This window comes from Gnatocerus cornutus, chromosome 9, assembly GCF_029298725.1.
Source record: "Gnatocerus cornutus isolate USDA-ARS CGAHR chromosome 9, icGnaCorn1.1, whole genome shotgun sequence".
Taxonomy (NCBI): domain Eukaryota; kingdom Metazoa; phylum Arthropoda; class Insecta; order Coleoptera; family Tenebrionidae; genus Gnatocerus; species Gnatocerus cornutus.
In genome coordinates, this window is record NC_142241.1 from 12,288,622 (window position 1) to 12,308,054 (window position 19,433).

At 35.3% G+C, this 19,433-nt stretch overlaps 1 protein-coding gene across 10 annotated transcripts in view; it reads right to left on the minus strand.

The window, feature by feature from the left end:
• nmo (serine/threonine-protein kinase nemo) overlaps window positions 1-19,433 on the minus strand; it is a 41,160-nt gene that overhangs the window by 11,945 nt on the left and 9,782 nt on the right. For all 10 annotated transcript variants that reach the window (XR_015770829.1, XR_015770834.1, XR_015770833.1 and 7 more), the window contains exons 2-3: window positions 3,934-4,063; window positions 3,641-3,696 (exon numbers count right to left, since the gene is read on the minus strand). Coding sequence is in view for 4 of the 10 variants with exons in the window: in XM_088046669.1 (XP_087902795.1) it covers window positions 3,641-3,696; window positions 3,934-4,063 (186 nt within the window). In the remaining 6 variants the exon portion in view is untranslated. The remainder of the gene's footprint in view (window positions 1-3,640; window positions 3,697-3,933; window positions 4,064-19,433) is intronic.

Genomic DNA, 19,433 nt, shown 5'->3' on the forward strand with positions numbered 1-19,433 from the left:
CGTTAAACTCTTGTAAATCTGAGTAGTAGGAAAGGGCAGGATGGTTGTTGGTCATCGGCATCTCCGCTTGCTAGCTACCAAGGCCGTCGGGCCTTTGTACCATCCAAACCCGAGCCCAAACACCTGACCTGCTACTCCAGGTGAAGGAACAAATCACCATGCAGAGAGCAATGCCTCCTCAGTGGCTGTTGGCCGCATCGCCTCTACCACAACAAAAATCAAATGCAATTATACCACACGTTTACAAGGAAATTCCTGCTCGCGGATGCTGAATTCAGCGGTTTGAGACAACGAGAGCTCCGAGTTTAATTGCATCCAGAAGCTAGTCAAAATTTAAAGATTTTTGTGACTCCAATAGAAGACAACTCCGCTTATCTAAATCTCCACGTTTCTCCGAAACGCCATCCACGTGTTATACAATACAAAAAAACGTCAATAATTCTTAGGTGGTCGTCCCCACGCTCCCCTATTATCTAGAATTCCTCGGCTGATCTTTTTGGAAAGTGACGCTTCGTTACCATACCGATTACACAAAGTGAACACGTTTTCCTTGTTTACCTTATTTTCAACTGGTTTTATTGCTTTCAAGACACTTAGCAAAACCGCACTGAAAATCTCAATTTCGACAGTGTGAAGAAAATAAATTATCACTTCTCTTTGTTTCCCAGAGTCTCGATTATGATCCACGATCTCGTCAGCTTTTAACACTTTTTACAAAGAAGCCAAGTTGAAAATCGGAGTTTTAATTGGAATTTTTATCAGAGCAACAGGAAACGAACTTTGAGCAGACCCAAAACTCTCCACCCTCGCAGACTTGCGCCCCTAAATTCAAATTAGTTAATAATAATCCGCAGCTTTTTGAGCTTCAGTAATGAAAGCTCGGGAAAATGTATCCACACGTGTTATGTGACGTCACACCCTTTTATTTACCCCACCCTAAATGGGCTCCACCCCCTCTTAAGACTACAGCTGGCCGATAACCGGCGAAATAGGTCGCGTTTTTGTTACAAATAAATTAGAGGCTTGTTGCAATGTGCAGGCTGACTTTAGCTTCAACGCCACTTTTTTCGTTTATCTCCAATTAGTTTCACACGTTTGCCACTTTTTGTGGAAAAACAGTCGTGGGAACTTACTTTTTGATTCCCACATTAAAGTTGTACCAAATTTTTAATAGCACGACCCTCGTCAAGTGCTGGGGTGAAGTTCCAAAGACATAACTCAGACGACCGATAAAAGTTTGTCTTTCCAACATAAATCTCGAACTGAATTTTAGTTTTCGAAATTTCCCATAGATGAAGTTCAAGCGGATGTCGCTAATGGCCCGGATAGGTGCACACATGTGTCTAAGACTATACAGGTGTTCCTATGCATCTGTCTAATTGGGTTGCAGAATGTTAAGATTTGTGCACGTCCACATTCCGTGAATATTACTTGAAATGAAAAATCATTATGACTGGTTTAATGGGTCATAAATTGAGTGCTTTGGAAAAAGTGTGGTGCACAATTGCGGCATTTTCAGGGAGACGTTTCGGACTGTCGAAGAGCTCTTCCAGCAGGTCATCAATTTATGAAAACCACAATTTTAAAACTATTTAATCTTGAAAAATGTTTACAGAATCATTGAAATTATTGGAGAAATTAATCACTTTTTCTCATGTACAGGTGTTCCAGAACTCGCGAAGCACAAATTCCATCTTGTGCTGTGCTAATTTGCGAATAAAAATTGTAAACACATAAAATTTTAGTTTGATTTTGAAGAATTTCAATCATTATGACTGGTTTAATGGGTCATAAATAGAATGCTTAGGAAAAAGTGTGATTCGCAATTGCGGCATTTTCAGGGAGACAGTTCTAACAATTTAGACTTTAGGTTTCGGACTCTGTAAGAGCTCCATCAGGTCATCAATATATGAAAAGTAATATTTTAAAACTTTTTAATCTGGAAAAATGTTTGTAGAATCAGTGAAATTATTGGAGAAATTAATCACTTTTTCTCATGTACAGGCTGTTCCAAAACTCGCGATGCACAAATTCTGTCTTGTGTTCTGTTAATTTACGAAATATAATTGTAAACTCATAAAATTTTAGTTTTATTTTAAACAATTCACAAATGTTTTATTATTATACGTCGTTTTTCCTGCAGAGAATTCTCGGATTTACAAATGAGAAATTTTATAAATGATACCTGTAATTTGATTTAATAGATGGCTCCACAAGCAACGGACAAGTTTTTTAGTAATCGCAAAATTTAATAATAAAAAACATAAAATTTTAATAAAATTTGCACTGAAAATAACAAAAACACGTTTATTACTGATGCTCTTACACTTTGACAAATGTGACACTTCTAGTTTGACACTCCGCAGGAATTGAACGACCAATCACAGAGCCGCATTTTAAGTTTGGCGCCTACAAAAAAATTTCTGCAGGAAAAATACCCTTTAGTTACTTAGCAACATAGTTTTTGTCACAAGAAGAAACGTTTGTGATTGGTCATGTTCAAATTGTGACGTCTGTGATTAGTGAACTTGAAATTGCTCAAATCTAAAATCTCATGAGTTTAGATTTTTTTTTCGCTAATTTACGTCATTGGTTTTGGAACAGCCTGTAGCTTGACTATATTTAATTGCTTGAAAAACAATACAGTCTCGGAAAATCGCATATTTGCATATTTTGAAGTCGAGATGAGGGAAATTATTTACACAATTTAAGAGTCTCGATTTAGCTTCCGGCTGCTTCACAATCTTTAAATATTTTTCTTGTTGTTCTTAAAATTTGTGCGTCAATAACTTTATCAGATAAGAATAAAATTGTTTTCCATGATTTATTTTTGTGTTTGTGAATTACTTATCGAATGATTTGAAACGAAGTTCATTCAGATTTTCCGATCGAATCGAAAAATTCGTGGCTGTCATAAATACCATATTGTATGAACAATAAACGCCGCAAATTAAATTAGGAGAGTTCAATAAATCGCAAAAAGAATAAAAACGATTTGATTAGATGTATTAAATTCCCTATGGAAAAGCTCCCACCTATTTCTGATTGTTCACCGTACTAATTAATAAGCAATCTAGAATTACAATTACGAAACGGTTATCCAATTTGTCGAGGTATTTTCAGAAAATGCCCCCACTCGCTGGAGCGAATCAATATCAAAGTAAAACAATTCGACCAAACTAGCATATTTACGTCAAATAGTAATTTTTTTAAATGATTCGAAAGTGTTCTGTCAATTTTCTATGAATTTAATTCCAGTGTAATTGGAACCTGTCAAGCAGGAAAAAAATTAGCATTCAGTTGCCCTGGATTGAATCTTGAACGGCGTGCTAATAATTTATGGCGTCAATGTCGCAAATTCAAAAAGCGGCTTTCCTCTGTCAATTAGAGCAGTTTTTAACGCCGCCACTGTCCATAATGGTTCATGTAATAATGCATTAAAGCATGGTACGTGTATCTAAATTATGTATCTTGAGCGCAGCTAGTGAATGAACCACTGAATTCACTCATTTAATAGCCAATTAAACGTTAACGGAAGTTGTAAATTAAAAACTCAGCATTCAGATGATTTCGACCCCAAAGGTTAACATATCCGATGAGGGTTAACCAGTAATGTACATCCAACGTTAAAAAAGGATACATTTCTTGGAAGAAGTCTAAATGAGGCGGTTGGAGGATATCTAAGGCGGAAAGAACCTGAAAAAAATACACAGTTATCCCAAAATAGCCCAACACAAAAGTGACTTTATTCCATGAGTTGGTTGAACTTTTAATTATCATTCCTCGAATCATCCACACACCCTTCAGTTTTTTTCGTGCAGACATTTTTAGATAACGGGTCGATGGATGAAAACCTGCTGCCTGACACGTGTTGATTTTACCGAGTTTTATGTGTGGGTAAAAAATCCCAGGATAAGAATCGATAAAACTTACGTTTTCGTGTTTGAAAAAGCACAGCATTTTCAGTTCTCGAAACACTCTTTTTGATGAAACTAGGGATTGGAACACATTCGGTAACTTCTTCAGAGCGACTCTCCTACCATCGCGAGGATCCGTCACAGCCCTGCAACAAAAAAACATGTTGAGTCTTCAAATTGAATGATTGTGATATTATCGCATTTCGAAAGTTCGGATTACGGGTTTGTTAGCACCTGTTTTGACAGGTGTTGGGAGGAAATAATCTTCAGACAGGCAGATTAAGATCTGCTGGAACAAGTTTACAACGCATGGACCACAGGATTTCGTATTCGAGACGTTGAAAAATTGAGGAATCTATGGTAAATATTATTTGCTGTGACCTGCATAATTCAATAATGAGCGAGCTCTTTTTACATGACTTTTATATTGAAATTTGTAACAAACAAAGGGGACGACGAAGGTTGTGGGTTTGGAAATTTGTGTTTCAAATTCTAAAGAACGCTCCATCTACACGTCTGGTTTAACTATTCCAATTCTCTCGGCGTTTTTCAAATGACAACATGAGAAAACCACTAAAATTAGGCGTTTTTTACAAACATCCTGTATATTTAACTATCGTCAACACAATTTGTTTCTTGTATTTCCATAATTGCAAAGGCTCTTCTTCTTAAAATGTATTATATTCAGAAAAGCTCGGTCAAGGCCGTAACAAACATACTAAAAACTTGTTTGTCTATAACAAAATCTTTCAGACTGCAAAAAGGTGACCTACAATACGAATCTATTCTTCTCATATTTTAATGGTCTGAGAAGTTTCAGGAAAAGTCATAAATGTCAAGAATCCCAGAAGTTATGAAGTTTTAATTAATATTTTGTTCATTAATTCGAAAAAAATGCACCTCCGTAGACTGGAAAAGTTAAAAAAAATACGTCAGCAGACTTGAAAATTTAAACAATTATATTTAATTAACGAAGACCAAACATAACATTACGTGGATTACGTGCAATCAGCATTGGTCATTTTTATTATGAAGTTGCGAAATCCATTCAAGTTTTCGAAAATAGGTCACGTTATCGTGTAATGAAGTTTGATCTGATTTGCGAAGAACTTTATCGATTAGGTTTTATATTTATTTATTGGAGCAAAACTAGGTGGTCCTCGGAAATCTGTGGATCTAGCTTTTTCGTGGACCGCTTTCATAGTATACGATTGAAAATTAGTAACTTCACTAAATTTCATTGCAATAGCACGAAAATTGTGGCAATTACGAATATTTTTGTTAAAAAATTTGATTTTTTTTTCTCAAAAATAAAAAATTCTTAAATTTATGTTTTTTGCTCTAGAATGCTGCAATTTAGTGGAGTCCATTAGTAATTTCACCAATTTTCAGTGCTATACCACGAAAAGTGTAGGAATTACGAATTTTAGTAAAAAAATTAAAAATTTTATTTTCTATCATATTTTTTTAAATTTGTATCTTTTACACTAGAATATTGAAATTTGGTGAAGTCTATAAACAACTCAAAATTAGTAAACTCACAACATTTCATTGCTAGAACACGAAAATTGTGGAAATTACGATTTTAGTAAAGAATTTTGAAAACTTTATTTTGTTTTAAAAATAAAATTTTCTGAAAATTGGGTGTTTTGCTCTAGAGCGCTGCTATTTGGTGGACATTATAAACGACTCAAAATTAGTAACTTCGTTAAATTTCATTGCCATAGCACAAAAATTGTGGGAATTACGAATTTTAATAAACATTAGAAACAACCAGAACAGTCTGCTGATACAGTGGAATCAAAAGCACTCTAAAATGTCTCGTTTTAACGGGGTTCCAATTTTGGTAGTATTGGCAATGTAATTTAGGAAGGTTACTACCCTGTGTTAAATTACAGAATTACAAGCACAAAGACGAATTTTTACGAAATTTGTAAAATAAAAGCTTTTTTTACAGACAACACAATGTCACTCCATTTTCGCTTTGTTCAGCAGGTGGTTATTATTTATCGCTGGAGACCCAAAAAGAAAAATCAGCAACTTTCGCTCGATAAATTTAATTTGACAGATTACACATGTACGGTACAAGATACGACGTGCCTTTCAATAACAGGAACATCACACTTAACGTCGCTTCTTGACAGGCCGTTGGTGGCAGATTTGCAAAGTCGTGCGTACGTAAATGACAGAATTTAGCGCCCGTATGTTTCCCCGGATTTCTGCAGTTTTGATAACAAAGTCGATATTCCGGCAATTATCGCCGGAGTGACCTTTACCATAAACCACATTAGCCTGCCTATTTGGTCCCGGGCCTCGAGCTTTGCATTTGATATTAGCACTGATATCGGCGAGGACCTTAACGTGTTTAGTTTTTCCTTACCAAAGTGGTATGACCTTGGTTTGGAATTTCTTTGAACTTAGTGATGGCGTTTATTGATTCCGGTGCGGGGGCACGTACGCCACTGGCATGGCAGGTCGCTCCGGTCTTTGTCTACCCAAGGCGACCTGCTGCCGTCTAGACGGACCGTCGTCCTGGCTGCACCACTGCTCATCACCAACTTGATTTACTGGAACTCCGAGCCGAACACCTCAGGGAAAAACGTGTTTCGAAGCTTCTTGTGTCCGGGTAACTGCAGCAGCGTGCATGCTAATAATAGGAGGGATGATGGGGAAAAGTGCGAGGAGCTTTTTGACTAGGCGAGCTAATTTCATTTGCATTTGACCAACATTCCGAACTAATGCCAGGAGGCGAAGACATTCACCTCTTTTGGTCCGACAAACTCCTCAAAAACCTCAGACAACCTTTGTTTAGGCACAAGTTATTCGAATCGTGACCTTCCTGACTTCCGTCGTATCGCGATCGGCGTCATGGCTTCCTCCATGACAAGAATACACCAGAATAATTAACTCGAAGAAAAAGTAATTTGCTGCGAAAATTACCAAACTTCTTCCTCTCAACTTAGTTCCCACACTTTCAAGGTTGAAACTTGTCTATGATCCGTCCCTAGATATTTTTACCTGCTAGAAAAATTCGCAGCAAAGAAAAAATCGCACCAGTGCCGTTCGGAACAGTACAAAATCTCGAGTTTAAATTTAGTTCGGGATACTTGTATAGGGAATGGTTCACAAAGCGTTCTCTAAATAACCCAACATTCATCTTCCGACACAAAGAAGCGAGTTCTTTTCATATTCACAATAACATATGCGTGTGGCTTTCACACGATCGGACTGAAGAGTATGACTTATCTTTGAATGATCGAAAATACCACCATTGGGGTGATTACTGATCACCGATAAAAACACAGTAAAATATCGCCTGACACGACGAATTAACGAATTTTCAACAAAACTCGAAATACGTAATTTCGGGTTGCAAGAGCCGCGAGCACTACAGAAATTACAACGACATTTCCAGCGCTGTGGTTTCTTTTATCAAAAGGTATAATTCCACCACATGGAGAAAACATGCGCTGAATTAATTCGCCAGTTGGCGAATGAAAGAAATTAATAAAAATTTCAAGATCGGATTTACACATCAATCCAAGCGAGCAGGAATTCTTCCTAGAAGTACCGTTAGACTGATAAAATCTCGTGCAAACTGTCAAATATATTGTTAAGTTCCACCCGTGGGTGCTTTACTGTTAAAAAATAGTCGCGTAACTACACCCACTTGTGGAGATTACATCGCGCCCTATTGTTGCAAGACCTTTTAACAAATCAACACCAATCGCCTGGAGACGGCTCTGAAGGTTGCTCTTGTGATAATTGGTCGCAGTGTGTTAACACAGCGCTGATTACATGAAAAAGTAATTTATCATCAACAATGAGATTTCTAAATATGCACTATTTGTTTATATTCCTGCGCAACCGTGAATCATGAAAATCATGAGACTTACAATGTAAATATTCCTGAATAAGAGCCATTTCCAGCCTTGGTACATATTCCCTTGTTCTATTTTAAACAAAGTCAGTGCGTTATTTATAGAAGTGCAATGACTGGACCACCTACCAAGCAACCACTTAATTAGAGAAAATATTAAAAACATTTTACTTAATGTAAATTCGCTTTTAAAGTCTGTGCCGATAACTAGAAAGGACTGGTCATTATCACGTTTACGATAAAGTAATTTTCATGTGGCATTTAAATCACCATCTGCTGGAAGTGCTGTTGAGCACAAAACTAACTCGAAGAACTTGTCCTCAAGTCACGCTTTGAGGTTTTTTAAAGAGAATCCGCAAAAGTGACCGGAAATGGGGTACATTTTCAACAATTGAAATTGGGAGAACAAAGAAAATACTAATGACCTTGAACCTCTCGTCCAAAGCCGGCTTGGATATTTACCAAGTTCAACATCCTTACCTCGGAAATGCTAAAAATACAATAAAATGAATATGCGAAAAGTTTTTCTGTCTAAATAAAATTTCGTTGAGCTTTCTTAAATCACGAGTGTTGGCTTAGGTTGTGATTGTAGTAGCGTGCTTGAACTTTAGGCACCTCCCTAATAGTACATGTGCTATTTTCGCAAAACCTTGGTGACGAAATTAGCCGCGAATGCGTATTGATCATTATTTTCAACGCGATGAAATCTTGACGAAGTGGTAGATCTAGTATTTCAGGATTTCTACACGAGATAATAAAAGCGTCTTTGGGCTTTGTTGAGCTGCTTCATCAGTTGTAGGTTCAATGTATGGTGGACAAAGAGGAACAGGTATAAAAGAACTTGGGTTTTTAGAGGAACACCTGTCTGAACGCCCGCTTTCACCCGAAATTTCATAGAGCACTAGGTAAGGCGACCAACAAAAGGATGCAAAAGACTGATAACTTCAATCAAAAATTGATGGGGTTCCACAATGGATGTTATTTCCACAAATTCCTTATTTTTATTTCGTGTTGCGATGCTTTTTATAGGATGCTGTTTCATCAATTCCTGATTTTGCGGATTTGCTTATACGTGTTGAATTTTTATTTTATGGGCCTCAATTTCTAATGGCTCATTCATTATATTTCGAGACTTAGATTGAACGGAGAGGATGTGCTTTTAGACTCCTTTTATATGCAAATTTCCCTTCTACTTTATGAATGTTTAATAAGCGAAAATTTTAAAACTAATTCTAAGTTTGTCCTCACAAGGATTTTCTTTAATACGTGAATTCCACATCGGAAATTTTTACTGTGGGCTGAAATATTCTTACATTACATTCTTTGAAAATCCCTAAATCGAAAGTTTTCAGCTTTGCACGATTCCGGGATTTTCAGTTTGAAAATTTGTAGAACTGTCCCAAAGCTTTTCCACTCTCAATTCGTCACAGTTTTTCAGGTTTTCAGTGTGGATTTTTAAGAATAAGGCGTTCTGACAGTTTTAGATCTAGATTTTTGATCCCGAAGTTTCTGTGTTCTGATTCGTCTAAAAGTAGGAAAATGGAAACTTCGGACAGAGAAATCTCTAGAAACTGTCTTCAGAAAGAGATAAACCAGAAAATATATGTTAGAAACTAAAAACCTGGGAATATAACAGCCAAAGGAAGACGCTAAAAACGCCAAAATTTGGAAAAATATATTAATTAGGATCGAATTGAATATTTACATACGAAAAATGATATCCCAATCATTTTCTCAATTCTCGGAGTTTTAAGATTCTCACGTTTGGGAGTTCAGATTCCAAAGCTTTGGTCTCTCAAATTTCGTGGCTTCAGGTTTCACCCGCAGTTTTTAGTTCTGGAAATTTAAGAATTTAAGTTTCGAGATTGTTCGTTCCTAGGCCCCCGGTTTCCCAAAGGTTTTCCGCTCTGAAGTTATCAGAAATTTTCATGTTTTCAGTGTGGGAGTTTTCAAAAAGCCTTTCCAACCAACATTTTTAGATCTAGATTTTTCTGAAGTTTCTGCGTTCTGATTCGTCTGAAGAACTTTGAACAGTGAAATCTCTAGAAACTGCGTTGAGAAACAGAAAAACGCTGACAGTGCGAAAATGTAGAAAAGAAGAAACGAAGAACCTTAAAACCTCATCGAATTGAATATTTACACATAAAAAAAGATAATCTCCAGTAAAATATTACCCCATGTCTGGCCTTTGATTGTCACGCCCTGTTTATAAATTACCCGTAAAACAAGAAATTTATTACTTACCGAAAAAATCCGATAATGTTCTTTGTAACTTTGATAAAGCCATACAAAGGTTTCCATTCTAACCCGAATGAAAAATGATAGCACTGAAATTAATTAACGAATCTAAAGTAATCCCTGAAATGGAAACCAAACCCTGTCTGAAAATATTTTCGTAGACAATTAATGCCAGGCTGTATAATAGCGAAAGATAATCACACCACGTCATACATTACAGTTATTATCCAGTATTACGGCTCGACATAAGAAAATGACCACTAATGATAATGATTCAAGTAGAATTGCCGGAATTAGAATTTCAGCTCACTTTTCAATCAAGTAGTTAATATGTTGCAATTGTGTCTGAAAATAGCACAAATCCTCGAGTGATTTTTCTGACCCTTGCGCTTTTCTATCCTTGACAACGAAACCATGTAAGTAAGTGTGAATCGATAATGAGAAAGTCATTTGTTAATGTCACGTTTACATAATTTCGGAAAATCCTTGGGTCTTTTTAAAGCAGAAGCGTGTTTACCTAGAAACGCGAGACGACACGTGGAATGAAAGATGTAGGTAATAATTGTTGACAAAATTGTTCGCTTTCAATGCACTTGAACTTAAATTCGCCTCCAACCTACTTACTTACGTAGGACCGAAGTGCAGACGAGCACTAAAATTATTATTATACTTTTGAATTTTCGACGATCAAAATCAAAATTCTTCAATGATTTACAACTTTCAACGGACGTAAAACTGCCGAACCGTAATACTTAATCATTTAAAATATCCCACATCTCTCGACAACAGCGTGAAATGTATTTCACTCGACATTGTTTCGGTTTCTTGATCAGATAAATGCAATCTTGAGATTTATTTAACTGGATTTTGGCACTGTATACATATTCATGCTCCTTTCAAAATTATGCATTTATGGTAATCAATATGGCCCATCTCTGCACAAAAATTCGAGATATTCCAACGCTGAAATTCGCGACGGAAAGCAGTAGAAAGTCATCAGTTTTTCAAATATATCATGAGAAAAACTAACCCTAGCATAATGTTATATAGGTCGCTGGAAAGCTTAATGAAGGGGCATTCCAAACCACTCTCGAGCAATAACTTTCCATAACTTTGCTCGTTTTCAAGAGAAACTGAAGAAAATAGACTTTTAAACAGTAGAATCAAAAAAATCATTTTTTAAAATCAGGAGATCATTCCACTTCTGAAATGACTTTTTTCAAAAATTTGTTGACTTAGTTAAATATTCTAAACTGGAGAAAAAGCTGCATCGTACTCTCAAGTTGCCTACAACTTTTGGCAAAATTCGTACTTTTGATACTTTTTGTGCTACAGCGATGAAATTTGGGGAAGTTTCTCTCTTTGAATAGTTTATTAACTTAACCAAATTGCAAAACTATAGAACAAATGACCCAAATTTTAGAAATTTTCATTTTTTAGAGGAGCAAAAATTGCCAACAACTTTTGCCAAAATTCGTACTTTTGATAATTTTAGTGCTACAGCGATGAAATTTATGGAAGTTTCTCTCTTTGAACAGTTAATTAGCTCTGCTAAATTGCAAAACTGTAGAGCATAACCCTCAAATTTAAAAAAAATATATATTTTCAGGAGCAAGCAAAAATTGCCAACAACTTTTGCAAAAATTCGTATTTTTTATAATTTTCATGCTGCAGCTATGATATTTGGAGAAGTTACTCTTTTTGAATAGTTTATCAACTCCACCAAATTGCAAAACTGTAGAACAAAAGACTCAAATTTTAGAAATTTTAATTTTTAAGACGAAGCAAAAATTGTGGACATCTTTTGCCAAAGTTCGTAATTTTGATAATTTTTGTGCTATAGCGATGAAGTTTCTCTTGAATAGTTAGTTAACTCAGCTAAATGGCAAAATTTTAGAAAAGACTCAAGTTTTAAAAATTTTCTTTTTTAACAGCAGCAAAAATTGCCAACAACTGTTGTGAAAATCAGTTTTTTGAGACATGAGATCAGTTTTTCAAAAATATAATGAGAAAAACTAACCCTAGCAAAAAGTTTTATAGGTCGATGGAAAGCTTATTAAATTGGCTTTCCACAACTTTGCAAGTTTTCAAGAAAATGGATTTTTGAACAGTAAAACCAAAAAAAGCATTTCTCAAAATATCTCTGAATCCAGACTTAGTGAAGCAAAACGGACATCAGATTCAGAATCAGGAGACCAATTCACTTCCGAAATGACCCTTTAACAAAATTTCTTAACTTATTTAGTTATTCATAACTGAAGAAAAAAGTGCAAGTTGCCAAATCAAGCCGCAACGTTAAAAACCATCAAATAGAAAAAGCACAAAAACATGCTCTATTAATTTCCGCACTGTTAATTATTTCCGAAATTAATTTATCGAGAAAATAGAAAGCTGCACTTGGTGATTAAAAACGACGTTAATGAATCCACATGAGGGATATCAATAATTGTAGCAATGAGGTCACGAAGATTTTTTAGGGAGTTACCAGTTGAAACGCTCTTGTTGCTTCTACTGTGGTTTTTAGAGAAAGATCAGTGAGAATGTGCAAATGACTGCAAGAACTACATAATTAATAATAGTACTATAATTACAGCGTAATGGAATTAAAACACACACGCGATGAGTCGGATGCCTTGGGAAAACGGCGAAGAATAAGATTTCGGCGAACATTTCAATGTTAAATTCTTTTACCAGGAATCATATCAAAGCGGCGTGTAAACAGTATTATAGATAAATCTTTATCAATATCAATTCCACCAGACTTCGCAAACAAGGTGCAACTTGCAAAGCGTCAAGTTAATATCAGAATGATAGTAACATTCTTACAACTTTGATAATTCCGGAACGTCGAAACAAATACAAACAGGCATCAGTCTCATATTTCATCCTTAGCATTGATATAGAAGCGCAAAAATACACAATTTGCGCAGTATGAGTTCCTGGATATCGATATTTTAATAGCAAATCTTATTCGGAGGATTAGCTATGATTACATTTCAGACGCAATCGCAGCGAAGTTTTTTGAAGCCACCTCACTTATATGGATCAAGTTTTGATTGTCTGTCATTTTGGGCACAATGTCGACCTGGTCAGTGAGTAATAATTATCCAAAGCTTAATGCCAATGAGTATCGACGTCTCTGCCAAGATACATTAACCCACGCTGTCGATAATAATGAATACTTTAGTTGAAATTCGTCCCTCTGCGAAATTAGTATCATCGTCCTGAGCTCTTTCTATTATATTTTATGTTGGTATTTAACAGCCCACCACAATTTATTTGATGTAAATCACCGATAATTTACACGAATGTAGTTTATGTGGTGCTGAAGACTTGATCTCTATAATTTAAACGAAATAGAAATAAACCGAAATTTTCGCGTCGGAGTAACGATTTGTGCTCTTCACCGCCAGCATCCAACTGCAGCATTCGGGGGGTGAGCCCCTTGCCCTTTAGATCCCACCGGAGTCTAGCCACCCCTTCATTTGTGCAACACCCCAAAACTTTTTTTATCGATCGGGGCTTTATGTTTATGTCGGTATATAACAAAAAGACTTGATGGCATTGGTCGAGCAAAGACGTTAAGGTCGCTGAACGCTGACTCCTCTGAGCCGGTCTAGAATATAATTATACACTTTTAATATCCACATCCGACTCAGAAAAGCATAATCTCAAGTTATTCCGCGAGTCATGAAACACGTACGCGATACTATGCAAAACTATTCAAAGTTCCTCACTGGAAAGCTGCAGAAAATTGGAGGTCATTGCTAATGGACACTGGAAATTCATTCCGACGTTCGGTGAAAAGTGAAACAAACGCCCGGCTTAGTACTTTTCGAATTAAACGCTTGAGTTATTTAGATCGTTGCAATTAATAATTGTCGGAGAAGTGTTTCCTTTTAGAACTAAAGTTACAAAATTTCTTGTTTTTTTACTTTCATTGCTGCGCAACATCATATTCGTGATCAGGAAGTGTGGCAAAACAAAGGGTTTGGTCACATTGTAGGTATTTGAGAAATTATGTACATACCTTTACAAGAACAATAAGTCTGTTAATAATGCTAATTTAGAGGTTTAAAGAGCACAAAAGCTGTTTGAAGTTTTCGTTAGAAGCTTACAGCCGAAAGCACCTCGTTCTTGTAATTTTTGTTTGAATTATAAGCTGCTAAAGTTTCTGGTTATTGGAAGTGGATTTCTGGGATATAATACTTCTTTTATTTGGAGCTAAACTCTAACTACACCACTCAAGTACGAGATATTCATAAAATTGAATTTTAAGTTCTACTGAACAAACACAAATTTTCCGAGATTAATAAAATTCGTAATTTTGGAAATTTTATTTATACAGCGATAAAATTTGAGGAAGTTACTACTTTTCAGTCGTGTACTCACTACACCGAATTGTAAAATTGTAAAGCAAAAGACTCAAATTTTAGAAATTTTTATTTTTAAGATGAAGCAAAAATTTTCGACATGCTGCACTAAAAATCCTAATTTTGGTAATTTTAGTGCTACAGCTATGAAATTTGGGGAAATTACTATTTTTGAGTCATGTATCAACTCCAGCAATTTGCAAAGTTGTAAAGCAAAAAACTCAAATTTTAGAATTTTTTTATTTCCAAAACGAAGGAAAATTTCCGAAATCCAACATTAAAATTTGTAATTTTGGTAATTTTAGTGCTACAAAGATGAAACTTGGGGAAGTTATTAAACTTGAGTCGTGTACTAACTATGCCAAATTGTAAAATTGTTAAGCGAAAGACTAAAAATTTTAGAAATTTTTATTTTAGAGATAAAGCAAAAATTTTCGACATCCTTTACTAAAATTCGTAATTTTGGTAATTTTAGTGCTACAGCTATGAAATTAGGGAACGTTACTATTTTTGAGTCGTGTATTAACTCAACCAAATTGTAAAATTGTAAAGCGAAAGACTAAAATTTTAGAAATTTTCATTTTAAAGATAAAGCAAAAATTTTCGACTTCCTCCACTAAAATTCGTAATTTTGATAATTTTAGTACTACAGCTATGAAATTTGGGAAAATTACTATTTTTGAGTAATTGCGTATCCACTCCAGCAAATTGCAAAGTTGTAAAGCAAAAGACTCAAATTTTAGATTTTTTTATTTCCAAAACCAAGGAAAATTTCCGAGATCCAACATTAAAATTCGTTATTTTGGTAATTTTAGTGCTACAGAGATGAAACTTGGGGAAGTTATTAATCTTGAGTCGTGTACTAACTATGCCAAATTGCCAAATTGTAAAATTGTTAAGCGAAAGACTAAAAATTTTAGAAATTTTCATTTTAGAGATATAGCAAAAATTTTCGACATCTACTAAAATTCATAATTTAGGTTTTTTTTGAGCTAGAGCTACAGCTATGAAATTTGGGGAAATTACTGTTTTTGAGTCGTGTATCAACTCCACCAAATTGCAAAATTCAAAAGCAAAAGACTCAAATTTAAAAAAAAATCGTTTTTGAAATGAAGCAAAAATTTAGACATCCTCCACTAAAATTCGTAATTTTGGTAATTTTAGTGCTACAAATATGAAATGTGGGGAAATTACTATTTTTAAGTCGTATATCAACCAAAACAAATTGCAAAGTTGTAAAGCTAAAAACACAAAATTAAGAATTTTTTATTTCCAAAACGAAGCAAAATTTATCTAGATCATCATTAAAATTCGTAATTTTGGTATTTTAGTGCTAGAACTATGAAATTTGGAAAAGTTTCTCGTTTTAAATAGTTAATTAACTCTTCCAAATTGTAAAACTGTAGAACGAAAGACTCAAGTTATAGAAATTTTCGTTTTTAAGAGCAGCAAAAATTGCCAACATTATTGCTAAATTCGTAATTTTCATAATTTTTGTGTTATAGCGAAGAAATTTGGGGAATTTTTACGAATATCTCTGATAAATAAAGAGGCAATTCTACCACTGCTCCAGTACAAATTGTATCCAAAATTTTAGTTAGTCAGTTAGATTTCAACTATGCACTGATAAAATTGTCCACCAGTTGTGTAAAGGTCCGGAGAAACGCGTGAAAGTAAAACAGCACAATTGTCCTTTGGTAAGTAGTTAATTGTCTGTGAACTAGATGTATAACTTTATTGCACTATTATAATTGTTGGCTGCAGGGATAAATAATTTCAAACGAAATGATTGGTTTGCCCCCTTTGGGGTAGCTCTTAGTTTCACTAAACGACCTTTGATAATGAGACTGTCCGCTGACAATGTCACTTTCTAATGTGTAAAATCGTCATTGACGTCACGAACATATCATCTTAGTTCAATGCTCTATTTGTCAGATAATCTATATTAGTTAATGATGTACACTCCGTCCAGCGAGGCGTCCAGACTCGAGCCCAATTCGTCCAGTTGCACCCCTTTGTCGCGCATCTCCACTTCCTTATTTAATTTCGAGGTTATCAATCTGACTAGGATCGTGTTTTATACGAAAATCTTCTCAGTCAGTAGGGGTGCGCAACCGGCTTGGGTTCGATACCCGGGGATGCTATATCGAACGGGTCAGTGCGCCCTCTCGCCAGTTTCCAAATTATACAGCAGGCAAGCGTCTCCGTGACGTGAAGTTTGAAAACCGGCACGAAACCAAGGTGAACGCATCTTTGTTGGTCGTTGAGGAAATTGGTATTGTTCACAAACACATAAATCGTCCGTAGTTGGTTGGAAGATGAGGCGTGTGCAATCGAATAAATCTCTAGACAATATCTTGGACTCTAAATGCAGAGGATTTTCGGCGGATGACACCTACGAGGGGTTAACGGATTTTCAAGACGAGACGATATAAAATTTCAAGAGCTGCCAGTTATTTCGGGGCTATTACCTCAAACTACAAATTGAAGTGTTGTAATATGTTAATCTTGACGGAGAGACCGTCAACAGAATTCTGATGTCCACAATTCTGTTGTTTTTATGGTTCTATGAAAAATTTTCTATTAGTTTAGCAGTTTCCCGCATTTTATCTCTGCGTCATATAAAAGTTTCCTGCTTGTCATACTAAAATTTTTTGTTGATTTTTTTAGGTCAACGCTCCAGTTTTCCGGCGTCTAGCACTGTCTTAGCCAAATTACACTTCTCTGCAAACAGTTTCTACGTACGGGAGCTTAAATTAAGCTAATTGGAGGTTTGGTGGAGCTGACCCGATCGATCAGTTTTTACTATTTTATATCCACTTCCAGGTACTCAAGAATTTCATTTTAAAAATCGTAATTTTGGTAATTTTAGTGCTACAATTGTGAAATGTGGTAAAATTACTATTTTTTGAGTCGTGTATTAACTGTAGCAAATTACAAAGCTGTAGAGCGAAAGACACAAAATTTAGAATTTTTATTTCCAAAACGAAGCAAAATTTTCCGAGATCCATCATTAAAATTCGTAGTTTTAGTAATTTTATTGCTACAATTATGAAATTTTGGGAAATCACTATTTTTAAGTCGTGTATCAACTCCATCAAATTGCAAAATTAAAAAGCAAAAGACTCAAATTTTAGAAATTTCCATTTTTGAAATGAAGCAAAAATTTTCGACATCCTCCGCTAAAATTCGTAATTTGGATAATGTTAGTGCTGCAATAATGAAATGTGGAGAAATTACTATTTTTGAGTCGTGTATTACTCGTACCAAATTGCAAACGTGTAGAGCAAAAGACACTAAATTTAAAAAAAAATATTTTCAAAACGAAGCAAAATTTTTCGAGATCATCATTAAAATTCGTAATTTTGATAATTTTAGTGCTAGAACTATGAAATTTGAGGAAGTTTCTCGTTTAAAATAGTTAATTAACTCTGCAAATTGTAAAACTGTAGAACAAAAGACTCAAAATTTAGAAATTTTCTTTTTAGCAAAAATTTTCAACATCCTCCACTAAAATTTGTAATTTTGGTAATTTTAGTGCTGCAGCTATGAAATTTGGGGAAGTTACTATTTTTGAGTAGTTACACTTCTCTGCAAACAGTTTCTAAGCACGGGAGCTTAAATTAAGCTAAGTGGCGCTGACACGATCGATCAGAATTTTACATTTTTATCTCCACTTCCAGGTGCTCAAGAATTTCATTTTGGATGTTTCCAGCATTTTGCCAGTCTCTCTAATAACCAAAAATAGCCGATGAATGTGTTTTGCAGGTCTGACTATCGAGTTCCAATTTATTGCGACTTTCCAATAATTTGGTCTTGATTGAATAATGAATATGATATCGATTACGTCTAAATTTCCGATTCACTTGAAAGTTGTCTTCTTAATTTGTTCGAGCCAATCGAGAGAGGCTATTTCTGCATGTTTAATACCGTCGATTTTCAATAATTGAGGCCACAAAAAGACACTGACGGATTTTAAACAGCGCCATTCATAATTAAGCATGTTCCATTTTCCTTATTAAATAATCACGAACTTAGCCGCGACTTTCCTTGCTCCAGAAATCACAAATTCAAACACCGCAAGATCACCTATTTCCCCAAAAATCTCAAGAGAAAGTGTTCAGCGCTACCGTTTCAAACCCACAAATCCGTGCAATTAAGAGGACATCCAAACAAAACTAACCATAAATGTATCAACGCGCTGTTTTAAACAAACTAAAGCGTTTGGTATTTCACACTTGACCATCCTGGTTATCGTGTCAACAGATGAATAAAAGTAAAAACCCGAATAAATCAATCGTGGGAATAAAAGCGTCGATTAAATTCGAGGTCGGTGTGGTTTATTGAAAGTAGAAAAAAAAGTACAGTAAAAGTGCGTGAGATTGTGATAATAAAGAGTACCGGAAGCTATGCACTAGTTAAATGTTTATAGGTGCCGCGACATATGCCATTTGTTAGTTTTATCATTTCTGTAACGGTTAATCGACGTTTCAGTGGTGGCCAAAAAATGGTGAAGTTATTACCGATATTACAGCGGAAAAAAGCGTGGCGCGCCGGCGACGACTTCCTCAGTAACTGTTCGTTATTTATTCACAATATACTGGTTGATGTTGCAATACATCGAAAAATTCTGTAATGAGTTCTGAAGCCGCTAATCTACTTAAGTCAGAAAAAGCGAGCAGGTGAGACGTCACCTGCTTGGAAAATATTGAAAAATGATGAAATCACCTGCAAATGGGACAAATTTGCTGATTGCGGAAATATTATAAAGGTCAACAATTAACCTTGGCCCTAAAACCGCCAACAATAGGAATCCACAAGGAAAGTATAAAAATAAAAGTAGAGCCGCGTTAAATCGTAACCATTGTAGCAATCGCATGTTGTGTCATAAGTCAAAGTATGCCAGTGGGTCACCTAGCATCTTCCTTGGTCGTGGGGAAAATTATAACAGTTTTTATGGTCATGATTGGAAGAGGATTTAGCCGGAATTGTGCGAATAAATCACACATGATTTGAATAAAGAGG